The following is a 15750-nucleotide window of genomic DNA, read 5'->3' on the forward strand; positions in this document are numbered from 1 at the left end:
TGAAATATTTAAAACATGGGTACTATAGGTATTTGGCTAACCAAAAATAAAAAGTCAGGTAAAGGTTTTTATTTATTTATTTATCTTTATTTTGAGACAGACCTTTCTGTGTTATAAGCCTGGAAATCACTATTTAGCCCAGACTGGCTTCAAACTTACAACCTTCCTGCTTCAGTTTCCTAAGAGGGGGAAATACAGGCCACATAACACCAAGCCCAACAAGATAATCTTTCCTTGGAAGTACCAGGAGTTTGAAAACTCCCTGGGCCTTGCACTTGTTAGGCTGGCATGATACTACTGGGCCATTTATACAGCCCTTTTTTCACTGGTTATTTCAGGATAGGGTCTTGCTTCCAGCCCAGGTACATGCTGGGGCTTTTATATGCCTAATCTAGGCTTCCTGTTGTAGCCGCAATTATAGGCACATCATGCCTCATCCAGGTTCCCTCAGTGGAGGTGCAGTCTCATGGATTTTTCTGCCCAAGCTAGTCTGCACTATGATCTTCCAAATCTCAGCATCCATGTAGTTTGAGATGACAATGTAGAAGAGTGGATAAGTCTCATAAACTTTTTGGCCCAAGCTGACCCTGAACCATGAACTACCAGTACTCAGCCTCCCACATAGTTAGGATTACAAATTTGAGTCACTAGCATCTAGCAGAGGTAATTTTTGATAACTTTCCACTGATTAATTAGGTTAGTGTAATGTACCATCTAAAATATAATTATTATGCACTTCTAATAGTAGTTATAAAATATATATTAGAGAATTCAAAAATCTAACAGTATTAGGAACTTTTCACATTTTGGGCCTTGGGTTCCTAGAAAAGTAACAGGTATCAACTAATATCAGCTGGCACAATTGCCAGACTTAATGGTTTACAGACACTAGGGTTTCGTTGTTGTTTTTAATTAAATGTAAAAGACAAAAAGATGTACACATATCTAGTGATCCTACTAGATAGTAGAAAAAGAATAGGACCAAGAGATCAGATCTGCAGTAATGGAAATGTACTACTTCTTGATTGGGTATTTGATTCACAGGTTTATGTATTCGTTAAAATTCATTGAAATGTATACTCAAGATCTGTGAGTTTAATGATTTGTCAATTTAATCTTAAAATGTTTTAACAGGAAAAATAAAACTTCATCTGAAAAGGTTGATATACTAGTTTTTCTATTTGTGCTCATTATAGCTCCATAATTTTATGATACTATAATAACTTTAATGTAAGAAAGTTATACTGGCAAAAAAGGATATATTATTGTACTCATCTTGTAATCCTCAAGATACATACTTTCCTGTGAAGCATTTTTGTGGCTATTTCCCATAGTTTCATACATTCTTTTATTTTTCAGAAACTAAGTTTATCTCAACCTAGATAGGTTTTTATTTCATGAACAGTGGTTTACTGCAATAAAATACACAGATCTAGTAGAACTTGCAGACTTCTGTGACTTCTGAGTACTTCTGAGTACTTCTGAGTGACTTCTGATGAAACCACCAGCTGAGATATATACATTTTACTCTCCAGATCCTCTTACAGTCTCAGGTGCAACCATTTCTATTTCCAATAACCACACATAATTTTGCCTATTCTTGAACTTCATATAAATGGAAGACATAAATTAGGTGTTTGGCTTTTTTTGCTTAACATCCTTGTTTTGTTTGTGTGTGTGTGTGTGTGTGTGCATGTTGGTTGGTCCTGGGCTTTGAACTCGGGGCCTGGATGCCATCTCTGAGCTTTTGTTGCTCACAGATAATGCTCTACCACTTGAGCCACAGCTCTACTCCCAGCTTTTTGGGGGTAGTTTATTGGGAATAGGATTCTCATGGACTTTGCTGTTTTTCGAATTGTGATCCTCAGATCTCAGCCTCCTGAGTAGCTAGAATTTCTGGTGTGAACCACTGGTGCCTGGCTGCTTAACTTATTTTGAGAATTGTGTTAGTAGTATGTCGTTTCTTTGTTGTTGTTGTTGAGCAGAATTCCTTTCTTAAAATATCCCATTTATGCAGGTTGTTTCTAGTCTGGGACCCTGCTATTCAAACAGAAATGAAGGCTTCTGTGGAAAATCTACCTTGAACCTCAATGAGTTACGTGGGCCTTCACTTCTACAAACTTCAGATTTTTGAAAATTCTAGGGATGTTGCTTTCCTTTATGCCGTAATATTTTCTAAGCCAGAATGAAAATGGTAAACATGAAGCCAAACTGATGTACCCAATGCTGAAGCACTATACTCTGTGGGATGGGATCTCTCAGGTAGATTACAGGGTGTTTCCATGTGTCCATCATAACCCATTCTTGGGACCAGGGTGGAGAATTGTCCCAAGAACAGATGTGATAACACAAAGGAGTAGTTGGAATAGCTGCCAATTTGTAACCTCTAACTTGACTTTCACTCTGTTCTGTGCTGCTAGGACTTTGTTCCTTTGAATAACTTCACCTTGGTAGTTATCCAAGAGGTGGTCTTGGATAACTTCTGGAGGCCAAATGTACTCATGTTGTACTTTCACTTCTTATTGTAAATATTTCAGTTTTGTATCATAGTATATTTCAATTAGTGGTCTTCTTTCCTACGCAGTGTACTCAGGGACACAAGCAATGTGAGAGAGGACTTGGCTGCAGCTTTGGGTCTGCACAGCAGGAGTGCTTTTTGTTATTTTATCACCACAAAGAGAATGGCTTGGAGTACATATATTGACTATTGCCAGTAAGAGTTGGCTTTTCTACCACTGTGCTTTTTGAAATTATTCTCACTTGATAATATTTCATAGTAGACTTAGTTTTGGTTGTTTGGCCCCAGGACTTGACCTACTAGAAAACTAGAAATGAATACCAATAGAAAAAATGGTGCAATGCTGGGAGCCGGTGGCTTACACCTGTACTCCTAGCTACTCAGGAGGCTGAGATATGAGGATTGCAGTACAAAGCCAGCCTAAGTAGTAAAAGTCTGTCAGACTCTTCTCCAGTTAACCACCAGAAAACTGGAAGTGACACTGTGTCTCAAAGTGGAAGAGCAAAAAAGCTCAGGGACAGTGCCTGGGTTCAAGCCCTCTGACCAACAAAAAAGTGGTGCAGCAAATTAGCAAGGACCAGGAGAAGCAGAGATCAGATGAGGCGTCTCCATTTATAACAAGCATGCTTATTTTAAACCTCTAATCTGAGGGCATGGGGTTTGCTTTATACTTGAGTCAACCTTCAATGAGATTGTTAGGCCTACCATGCACAATGATGTGTGTGTGTAAAAGTTGAAGTTGGTAAATATAGGTTTTTGGAATGATAGTGGGAGGTACAGAAAGAATTCACTATAGAAAATCACCTGACAAACCCACCTCAATGACAGGGTCCTTCAAACACCCATCTGTGCTGCTTAAGAATGAATGTATGAAACAGGCTAAAATTAGCCTTTCAAAACTGTGGGCTTTTGTCTTAGAGAAAGATCTGTGTGTTTTTTTTTTTGCAGTGTCTGGAGCCAGTATTCTGCTCTGCTACAGTAGCTATTGTGATGTCATAGTGGTTAAAGAGAAGGTTTTGTTTACACGTTATAAGACCACTATGAACATATATCACTGGGCTACAGGGTAAGTGCAGTGGAACATACTTGATTGTGTGTATCTCATCCCAGATGGGAGATTAAGAGAGAGGAATGTATCTAAGTCACTCAGGAACTTTTATACAGATACAAAAATCTTAAGTTGAAATGGTCATAGATTTACTAATAGGAGGGGAACAAATGTAACTCCCTATTTACTGTTAGATATTATTGAATTGAACAGCATTTCTGATTTTCAGATTAATGACATTTAACTTGTAGTGACCTTGTAGAAGAGATCATAAAGAGACACTACTTATCATTCTGTGCTAACAAATTAAATCATCTGAGTAAAATGGACAAATTCTTAGAAGCATTCAACCTGTCAAGATTGAAGTATGAAAAGTAGAAAATATGAATAGATGAGTAGCAAGTAAGAGCTGAGTTAACATTCAAGGTAACTGATTAAAAAGTATAAACTGGCGGCTGGGGATATAACCTAGTGGCAAGAGTGCCTGCCTCGGATACACGAGGCCCTAGGTTCGATTCCCCAGCACCACATATACAGAAAACGGCCAGAAGCGGCGCTGTGGCTCAAGTGGCAGAGTGCTAGCCTTGAGCGGGAAGAAGCCAGGGACAGTGCTCAGGCCCTGAGTCCAAGGCCCAGGACTGGCCAAAAAAAAAAGTATAAACTGGCTCAAATATTATGTTTTTTAATACAGGCTATTTGCAGCACTGGCCTCTTTGCTAGATGCCTGTAAGAAAAAAAAAAAAAACAGAAAGCCTATTGTGATGACAATTGTGTTTCATGAAGAGAATGGATTCTGAAATGGTCATTCTTCCCCATTTAAATAATATTTCCATCTCCCAAGGAAGAGCTTTGGGGCAAAAAAGAACAGTATTTCATTTCAAGCTGGACTACTCATCTACCAAAATACCATTCTGACCAAAGAAACAGATGCAGAATTACAGTCACAGCTGCATTCTGCACAGAACAAGTTGGATAATGGTACTCTAAATTGCTAATTACACTGTTAATGATTTTTGTTTTAGTGTCATTGCAGTATTTTGCCACCTTGGTGTACAATCTTTTTAAAAAGCATTTAGAAAGTTTTTAAAATGGTGAATGTTGCGGTTTTGTTAAATATCAGTAAATCTTCCAAAGAGAAACTCCATATAAAACCCATTTCTTAAAATGGCATTTTCATGAGAGTTTGTGGAAATGCATCATTTTGGTTAAGTATTTTTATTTACTTTCTTACCAGTTTATTTGGATTTGAGATTACCAAAATCATAACTATTTCAGTATTAGCGTTTGTATCTAAATCCACATTTGGTATGAAAAGATAATAAACTAACATATGTCATGACATGCTGGCACTAGGAATGTGCTATGACTAGATTTACAAAAGTAACAGCAGCAGTACAATTTAATTTTTATTGTGATAACTATGGTGAAATTTATGACTATGTTAGTACTTTGTTGTTGAATCCATGGCAGCATAAAAATAGAAGGACCACAGGGAAACAATACCATTTTTATATGAAAATATTACTAATGTTTTGACTTTAATTAAGTAGATTATAATGCGCAGATTTAAGTATGGCCAATATGCTGTTTGTTTCTTACACATTTAAAAAGCATTCTATTTTTTCCTACCAACAAATTACCACTAAATTAAGGTTCTAAGTAGTTTGCTTCTTAAGGGAATACCTCAAACTGGCCAGAAACTTCCACACATAGTTTATAAAAAATACTTTATATGCAAGAAAGAAATTACAATTACATCACTTGCTTTTTAAAAATCATTTTATATCTATCAAGGTAAATCAGTAATTGAGAGTGAATACAATTGGGCCATGCACTGGGGGCTCATGCCTGTGACCATAAATGTTCAAGAGGCTGAGATATGAGGATTGTGGTTTGAAGTCAGACCAAGCAGGAAAGTACCTCCAATTAACTACCAAAAAGCTGGAAGTGCAACTGTATGTAGCTCAAGTGGGAGAGTCCTAGCCTTGGGCACAAAAGCTCAGGTACAGTGCCCAGACCCTGAGATCAAGACCCACCAAAAAAACAACAACAAAGCCCAAAACCACAATTGCTGGATGCGGGTAGCTCCTACCTATAATCCTAACTATTCACAAAGCTGAGATTTGAGAATCCTAGTTCAAAGCCAGCCTGGGCAGATAAATCCAAGAGTCACTTATCTCCAACTAATCAGCATGGAATGTGTGGTTTAAGAGATAGAGAATCAGATTTGATTGTAAAAAGCTGAGCAAGAGTGTGAGATCCAGTAATTGCACAAAACAAACACCGCCTCCCCAATCTGAAGCAAATACTTACATTTTCTTCTAATGGATCATCCAGTTTCAGTGCCCTTCTAACACTGCAAATAAAATATTTAAAGAATTTTAGATTTTAATGTTTTAAGTAGGCAAATGTTGAAGTATAAGATATGCAAAGGTTGTAAGCTAACTTTTATTAAACAACTATTTATGATCTTTTTGTTTATTTGATCATGTATTTTAATAGCATGCTTTAACTTATGATCATAATAAAATATCTAAATCACTTTTTATATATGCAGTTTTATAAATATGGACTGTTTTTCTGGAAAAAAAAAGACACCTATACAAATTTTTAGATTAGAACATAATACTACACATACCATCAATGGAGACATTAAAAGTATATTATTTGCAGAACTAGAGTAATAGGTGTTAAAGGTATTCACAAGGTGAAAAAAGTTTTGCACATTATTGTAGCATTAAACATGATTCAGTGCAACCAGCCTATGACTTAACAGAGGAACAGATGCTCTATGTCTTTATAAGTCCCCAATCCATAAGAAACTATTTTTTGTTTCCTTCACTAAACTGAATCAGGAACATGCCAGGCTCTCCCTGTGCAAAATCTGTTCTGCTAAACTGGATGCCCAGCTGTTGGTGACAATGCTTAGAAAGGAAAGCTGAATATTTATAATACTTTATTTCGTACAGCTGTCTTCTAAAGAGCAGTCATCAACATTTTATTGAATGCAGACTAAATGCTCAAAGGAGAAAAGGTCAATATAAATTAAAACTAGTTCTTCCACTGACAAATGAAGCATTAAAAAGTACCTCCTTGGTCCCTAGGAAACAGATATTAAAATTTAAAAGTCTTAGAGAATTAGAACATTTTTCAAAAGATTGCATTATAAAGGTTGCATTAGAAACCCCCTGAAAAATTGTATAGGTTATAGGAAACTATCATTCATAAAAATTATTGATTTATAAACAAAAGAAACAAGAAAAAATAGAAAGATGATCAATCTTTGAAATTAGTAATTAATATTCAAAAGTTAGTCACTCAAAGGGTTTACTTAATTTTGCCATTCCTTTCTAGCCATTCACAATATTAGTCTTTGAGATTAAATTGGTTTAAATAACTACTTGTGTCTTTCAGAAGTCAATTGAAAATCAAATTAAAATAAATTCTCATGGTAGCAAGGAGAGAACAGAGGTATGAATGAATAAAAGTGGCAAATAATTCTTAAAAGTATACTTATTTACATATTGCCTTATTTAGGTATCTGAGACGTTCTTGTTTTTAAAAGAGTTCAAAAGTAGAAACGAAAGCAAAGTTACACAGTATAGCATCTCTTTTTTTGTACTCAATGCTGTTAAGAATGCAACGCAATCTTTTAGTGGGGAACAAACTCACTCTGATTTTAACTGTTCAAAATGTTACTGCTTCATTATCATGGCTAATTCTTCAAAAGTCACTCAATGTTTGGAATTAAAAGGTTTCCAGATCAGGTCCTAGAGGCAGATCTAAGAATAACAAAGAAATATGAAAAACTAAGAAAGAACAAAGTTCAGTTAAAATAGGCTATTACTTTCCAATTTATGTATGGCCAGAACCTAAAAACATGATTTATTAAGGGTAATATAGTAATAAAGAAAGATGGACATATTTATAAGTATCTTAATAAAGATTTAATTGTAACAGTAGAAGACACCTAAGAAACCACTTAGCTCAGCCTATAGAGAAAAAGAGTTTGTGTGGCTTACTTACTATCATACATTACAGAAGGGAAACTCAGATTTCAGATCATGTTCCTAATAAATCTTAGTTGAATTGAGCGAGGAGGGAATTAGAAAAGGTAAAGATGAACAAACTTACTAGAAGAGTTTACAGTCACTTCTTACCATTTTATTACAATGGGACACTGTTGAGTTACTTATCAACAGTTAAGCATCTACTATACACAAGGCATTTCTCTACCCACAGACAACTGTAATACAAAAATGAGATGATGCTAAGTGGATCAGGATGCTGTCAACAGGATAGAGAAGGGATGGACAAAACCATAGAGGGAGATCAGGCAAGACTCAGTAATGAGACAGATACTTTTTCTAACATATCATTTACTACAATACTACCAATATTGCTTACCAAAGGTGATATCCTTCTGGGAGTTGCATAAAGTTATAAGAGGATTCCATGGCTATTAGCATGGTTAAGAAAAAATAGGCACATAAAATGGGCAAAAGACTTGGACACACATTTCTCCAAAGACAATTAAGCATACAAAAAGATGTCCAACATCCCTAATCACTAGGGAAATGCAAATTAAAACCACAATGAGATACCAGGTCACATCCATTATGATGGCTACTACAGAAAATTGGAAAAAAATAACAAGTGTTAGTAAGGATGTAAAACAATCAGAACCCCGTGCACAGCTGACTGGGGTTGGAAAATGATGTACTAGCTATATAAAATATGGCAATTCCTCAAGTAACTAAAACTAGAATTACCAATAAGATCTAGCAATTCCACATCTCAATTTAAAAGAGCAGAAATGTTTATGAATACTTGTATGACAAGATTCACAGCAGCACTGTTCATAACAGTGAAAACAAATAAGCAACCCAAACATCCACTTTCAGTTTATCCACTGACAGATAAACAGATAAAACAAAATGTGATACACATACAATGGAATATTATTTACCCTAAAAAAGGAAGCAAAGTTGACATGCTAAACACAGATGAACCCTGAAGAATTAGTATATACTAAGTAAAACAAGCCAATCCCAAAAGGATAAACTTTTAGGATTTTACTCACATAAAAATAATCAGATTCATAGAGAAGAGGAAATAAGATGGTGGTCTCCAGAGGCTAGATGGAGAGAATGGGAAATTATGGTAGTTTCAGTTTAACAAGATAAAAAAAATTCTAGAGATGGATGGTGGTGATGGTTGCACAACAGTGTGAATATATCTCCCTCTTGTGGGTAATCATATAACTTCTGTGAGCAACTTCTCACTTCTGATTTGCCCATATTTCCACATATGCCCATATTATGTTATATCTTTAGGTGTATTATGTTTATTTTCAATGATGAGATAGTTACTTTTTGTTTTTCAGTACTGGGATTTGAACTCAGAGCCTTGCACTTATCAAGCAGGTGATCTAATGATTAACTCCTCTAGCCCTTTTCTGTCCTGGTTATTTTTGAAATAGTGTAACTTTCTGCCCCAGTATGTGCCTGGACCATGATCTACCTATTTTAGGAGCACACAATCACAACCAGCATTTATCCACTGACATGGAATCTTATGGGCTTTTCTGACCAGGCTAGTCTAGAACTTCCCAATCTTAGCTTTTCATATAGCTTATGATAAGACACACACACCACCTGGCCCAGGTATCAGTTACAAAGGGGTCTCACAGATATTTCTGCCTGGGCCAGTCTCTGACTGCACTCTTCTCATTCTCAGCCTCCCAATTAGCTAGGTTTACAGGATACTCTTGGTTATTAGTTGGATTGGGCTGAGGATTTTAGATGAGTAAAGCACATTTCTGAGTGTGTCTGGGGGCATGTTTCCAGAAGAATAAAGGAAGAAAACCTGCCCTTATTATGGGCAGCACATACCATAGGCTGTTGGTCAGGAGGGGAATAAAGGGGAAAATGACAAAGTCCACAATGTAGGCATTCTCTCTGCTTCTTGGCTGCCAAGATGTGAGCTGCTCTACTCCACCACACCCTTTGTGTTCCAAAGACTTGGAACTTTTGAAAGTGAGCCAAAATAAATCTTTCCTACTTTACATTGTTTCACTCAAGTGTTTGGTTAGGTGAGTTATAAAAAAATTAACACAGCTGGGATCAAAATTCTAGTCACTACTAGAATCGCTGCTGGTGGAATTTAAAAAAGACAATACTTGATACAAAGCGATAAATTGTTTGCTAAATTATCTGTTATTATCTAAGATATCCCCAATCTGTTTTACTTAGCTAAATATTCTGATTGTCATAATAACTGGGCAAATATTACTACACAGTGTTACTAACACCACTTGCAATATCAAAGAAATTATTGTAAAATAACAAAGGTACCATTTGATTCCTAACCAAGAATCAGAGTGGCACCTCAGAAGCTCACAAAATTATATGATTTGAAGTTCTTTTTTTACAAGACTTTTAAAACATTAGATTAAATGGCAGGGCTGAGGATGGGAGTAGAGGGTGAAGAATAAACTTAGTAAAGCAGATAAGACTCAGAGAGCTTTGATGCTATGCCAAATTCTTCCCTAAGGTTGGGCAAATCACATAATCTCACTAAGCTCCATAAAATTGATAATAATACTGGCCTGTAAAGTAGTAAGACATTTCTGAGTGGAAGATAAAAATATCACTTAGTATTTCAGTGCTTCCTTTTACTCCACACTAAAATGGACCCCATGCTATTGCCAGCTACCATCTTCACTAGAGTGTTTAGAGGATTAGTGAGTACGCTCGTGAGATGCTTAGAAAGCCTTTGATGAAAGGCAATGGTCAAATTCACAACCCATGTGATTTCTTTAGTGTAAGTTAAGATACTTGAAATGATTTCTTTTCCATTCTCTGTGTGACCAAAGGGACAGGCATCTCCTGTTTCCTTTCAGCATTCTCTCCATTCAGGCCTATGCTCCCATGTGTTAAAATCTCACACAGATGACATCAGTGTGAGGGAGTGGGAACACCACCTAGAAAAGTAGAAATATGCTCATGGTGTTTAAGTACCAAAAATAAGTGGTCCTGTTATTCTTTGTGTGTGTGTGTGCGTGCGTGTGTGTGTGTGTGTGTGTGTGTGTCAGTCAGTTGTGGGGCATGAACCTTCGGGGCCTAGGCACTGTCCCTGAGCTCTTTTTGCTCAAGGCTAGTGCTGTACCACTTTGAGCTACTGCACTACTTCCAGTTTTGTAGTGGTTAATTGGAGATAAGAGTTCCACAGACTTTCCTGCCTGGGATGGCTTTGAACCACAATCCTCAGATCTCAGCCCCCCAGGTAGTTAAGATTAAGGGCATAAGCCACCGGCACCTGGCTTCCATGTATTTTTTTTTATAAACACTAAACAGTATCTTACATAAGCGAAATAACCAACCTTTAAAATTTTATCATTGATATATTAATAGTCTATAGTCGGGCTGGGAACATGGCCTAGTGGCAAGAGTGCTTGACTTGTATACATGAAGCCCAGGGTTCGATTTCCTAGTACCACATATATAGAAAACAGCCAGAAGTGGCACTGTAGCTCAAGTGGCAGAGTGCTAGCCTTGAACAAAAAGAAGCCAGGGACAGTGCTCAGGCCCTGAGTCCAAGAGCCAGGACTGGCAAAAAAGTTATTTGTTGGGCTGGGGATATTCCCTAGTGGCAAGAGTGCTTGCCTCGTATACATGAGGCCTTGGGTTTAATTCCCCAGCACCACATATACAGAAAATGGCCAGACGTGGCAGAGTGCTAGCCTTGAGCAAAAAGAAGCCAGGGACAGTGCTCAGGCCCTGAGTCCAAGCCCCAGGACTGGCCAAAAAAAGAAAAAGAAAAAAAGAAAAAGTCTATAGTCAAATACCACGTTTTAATAATATCCTTTGCAGCCAATTTCTTTTCATGTCTAGTAGCTAATCATGGATCACTCATTACACTTACATATTCCATCTGTTTAGTCTCCTTTAATCTGGAATAATTCTTTAACCTTTCTCTTCATATCTTTGATATTTTCCTATAGGGTACAGATCATTTTAATTTTTGTAGAATATGCTCAATTTGGGTTTATGCACTATTTCCTCAAAATCAGATCCTTCATTGACATATATCACCACCAACACGATTTTTGTATCCTTTTGAGTACACATTGTTAATGTACTATACTGTAGTAGTATGAATTTTGAACAAGATATTATTCTCTAATTTTCTCCAGTGTAATAAATAAGAAGTCATATATGTAAAAGGTTACTAATAATATTCTAACCCTATCATTCCTTATATACTTACTGGTTAGTATCCTACTAAATGTTTTCCTTTTCTCTTTACTCATTTACATCACTTTAGTGTGATGGATTTTGATTTTTTACCAATAGATTTTAAGCCAATATTCTTATGTGTTATCTATTCCAGATTTGGCAACAGAACCATCTAACTTTACCCTTGCTTCTGCTTACCTATGTAACCATAAGTCTTTCAGCATTTTCTTATTTTACAGAACAACAAAAACACTTCTCTGAATACCCATGGAATCACTTATTCCCCTCCTTTCCCAGTTATACAATGGTATTTTTAGTGAGCAATAGCATTCAGATATTAGAAGCTTAGGAAGCCCATTGCAGTTTATGCCATTGCTTACATGCCCTCTTGGTAGTTAATTCTAGAATATAAACAACACATATATGTATACATACACGTTTCTATCTTTAATGTCTATTTTAAAAACACGTATTATGATTTCATATCGACATCTCTAATATCAAATGAAAATAGAGTATTTGAAATTCCTTTATCCAGGTGGGTCTTGGTGGCTTATGCTTGTAATCCCAGCTACCCAGAAGGTAAAGACTCAGAGTATCAAGGTTCAGACCAGCCCAAAGCCCACGTCATAACACTTCATCGCAATAAACTGAGCATAGTAGTTTATGCTTGTGATCTTGAGTGGGAGGCTATTCATAAAAAGGAAGCTATCTGAGGCTTGCCCCAGTCAGAAGACCTATGTGAAAACTATAAGAAACCAGAAGACCTATGTGAAAACTCTAAGCAAGAAAGGGCCAACAAACTGACATGAACATAAAAGTGGAACTACTACTAGGTAGAAAGATGAAAAGAGGGTAGGAGGAGATGAAGTACATTTATGCAAGTATGAAAAAGTCATAATGAAATGTTAAAAATCTACAAGAAAGCTTAAAAAAGCAAAGATGTTGAGAACAATTAATAATTTAACAAAATAAATGGCAAGAAACTAAAACATGTCTTGACTGGAGGAGGGGCGGGGTAAAAGGACAGGAGTGGAAGAATGGAAAGAGGAATGAAAAGTAGGCAAATACAGACATAATACAATGTATAGTACATATGTGAAAATAAACAAGGTGATTGGTGGAGTTGGAGTAGAGAATGTAGAATGATGGAAAGGGTGACTAGTCAAGATGCATTGTACACATAAATGGGTACGTTAAATTGAAACCACCTTGCACACCTACTTGAAGATAATAAGAAAAAGAGGCATTTGGGGGGTAGTAAAAAAGTAACAGAGGGAGTGAACAGAATCAAGGGGGTATATGGAAAATATCACAACAAAACCCTTTGAGTAATTAATATGTACTAATAACGATAATTTAAAATAATTTCTTGTATGAAATCTTACTGACTCTTGCAAACAAGCAACTTCCTTTTCTTTCTGGTAATCGTACTGAGGCTTGAACTCAGGACTCTGACCTTGGTCTTGTTCGGTTTGCTTACTCTGCTGATATTCTATCACTTGAGTCATGTCTCAAGTCCTGTTCTTTGCTGGTTATTTTGAAGGAGGAATCTCATGGACTTTTCTTCCTGGGCTAGCTTCAAATCTTGGTCATCCATATCTTAGCCTCCTGACTAAATAAAATTATAGGTGTGAGCCACTGGCCACCCACACAAAAAACTTCCTATTAAAAAAAAAAAAACTTACGTTAAGTACTACCCATTTTGTCAACCTTAAAGTTGTAGGATAAAAATATCCTGCAAGGCATTACATTAACTTTGAATATCTATTATGATTCAAAGGATGTTTATTAAAGAATTCACTTTTATTTTTTGTTTTGTTTTGTTTTGCCAGTCCTGAGGCTTGAACTCAGGGCCTGGGCACTGTCCCTGAGCTTCTTTTACTCAAGGCTAGCACTCTACCACTTGAGCCACAGCACCACTTCTGGCTTTTTCTGTTTATGTGGTACTAAGGAATCGAACCTGGTCTTTATGCATGCACTGTACCACTAGGGCACATTTCCAGCCTTGCCTTCCTGTTCTATAAGTAATCGGTCCACACAAAAAATCATTACACTTGACATTAGCACTAGCATAACTAAGGCCAAGTGAATGTAATAAAATAATAAGGCAGGCAAAGATTGTACTAATGGCTTGTACATTTTATTTCATCATACAAAAATAGCAATTTTAAATTTCTCTCAGAATGGGCCCTATTCTGAAAAAGGATGTTATAACTGTCTCCAACACAAATTCTGTTCTAGTTTTCTAGTTCAGTTATAGCTTGGAACAGAATAATGTTAACTCATGGAAATTGATGGATTACTCAGTGGCTGAATTAGCATAATGCACACTAATTATTACTAAAATGATAGACTAATAATTGTTGGAAAGACTAAGCAAACAGTACTGGGAAGCTTTAAAAAGGAAAAGACAGGAATGGAGAAAAAAGCATTAGAATGAGATATTTATAGCGAAAATGATCATATTTGACTGTAATGATATATACAAACATAATGGTGTGAAACATACTCCAAGAAGCAACTTTACCTTTCAATTAATATTTAATTAGCAATTACTTAATTGATGAGATCATTGTTAACCTAAGATTAGCTCATATGGCTGGCTAACAGAACTAAGATTCAAACCTTATTACAAAGTCTATGATTTTTTCCACTTTAAAGTCTGTCAAGTTATCAGCCTAGCTAGAGCAATTATAGATTGCCTTTAGTTTTACAATGAGTAGAGAAAGAATAATTTTTGATATTACCCTAAATTATGAGAAGCAATTATTTAATTAACCTCTTTTTCCAGTTCCAACACATATCCAAAGGACCAAAGGGAAGGTGAGAATACTTAAGACCTTAACATAATCTCTAGGTCCTTTCAAAAAAATTTAAAGTAGTATGTGATTCACACTACAAATAAATAGAAGCAGTGTACATTATAAAACATAAAAACATTAGCACCTCACAACACCACATAATTCAATAACTAGATTATTGCCTATATGATTGGGTACAACTACTTCCCTGTACTTCTCCCAAAAGCCAACCTTTACATTGAATTTTCTAATTGTTACTACCTGCCTTTTTTTCCATAATGATTATAGGAAATATATACATACTTAACCCCATGTAACAGATTGTTTGCTTGGCTGTAAGATTTATAAGGTCAATACATCATATGTAGTCTTCCACAGATTGGTTCTTCCATTCACTTGTCTACTGTAATTAGATATTTACTCTTTCCCATTTAGATTCATGTAGGCGACACATATTTCTCCATTACTTTTAGCATTTTCCTGCCAAGTTTCAAGCAAATTAGAAAGGATCTAGGTCACACTTTTTCATAAGTTAAATTACATATTTAGCCTTGGAATTTTATCTCAATATCACCTAAAAATGACCCCAAATTCACATATAACTTGTCAAGATGACAATTTTTGTTACTCCACTTATGATCTCACTATTTACCACATTTTTAAACACCTTATAATCAATAATGGAGATCTGCTATTAAAGTGGCCATTATGCTTCATGCAGTATCAAACTGTTCTTAAATCACTTTGCTAAAATTATTAATTTAACAAAGCTATATATGTGATGTCCACTTCAACTGTTTCCATTGTTGGAAAATTTGCCTTAAACTCCCCTAATACAACATACATCTACTGATATGTTAAGAAATGAGTTGCCTGAAAGTTCCACTTTCAACAGTTTTTTGTTTCTCAACTTGTCTAAAAGAATATAATTCAGGCATTTGTTAAGCAAATACACACCAGTTTGTTTTTACTGTGTTCCCACTTAGTTTCTGTGTTCCTACTTTTTCTGTTAACATTATTTTCGTAGTTTTGTATATGTTTTTGTTTTTGCCAGTCCTGGGGCTTGAACTCAGGGCCTGGGCACTGTCCCTGAGCTTCTTTTGCTCAAGGCTAGCACTCTATCACTTGAGCCACAGCACC

General features: G+C 36.0%; 1 protein-coding gene across 2 annotated transcripts in view; it reads right to left on the reverse strand.

Moving 5' to 3' along the window:
• The window catches only part of LOC125355248 (integrin subunit beta 3 binding protein), a 45582-nt gene that overhangs the window by 26086 nt on the left and 3746 nt on the right, over positions 1-15750 (reverse strand). For both annotated transcript variants that reach the window (XM_048351473.1, XM_048351472.1), the window contains exon 2: positions 5880-5922. In XM_048351473.1, the coding sequence (XP_048207430.1) occupies positions 5880-5922 (43 nt within the window). The remainder of the gene's footprint in view (positions 1-5879; positions 5923-15750) is intronic.

This window comes from Perognathus longimembris, chromosome 7 (genome assembly GCF_023159225.1).
Source record: "Perognathus longimembris pacificus isolate PPM17 chromosome 7, ASM2315922v1, whole genome shotgun sequence".
Taxonomy (NCBI): Eukaryota; Metazoa; Chordata; class Mammalia; order Rodentia; family Heteromyidae; genus Perognathus; species Perognathus longimembris.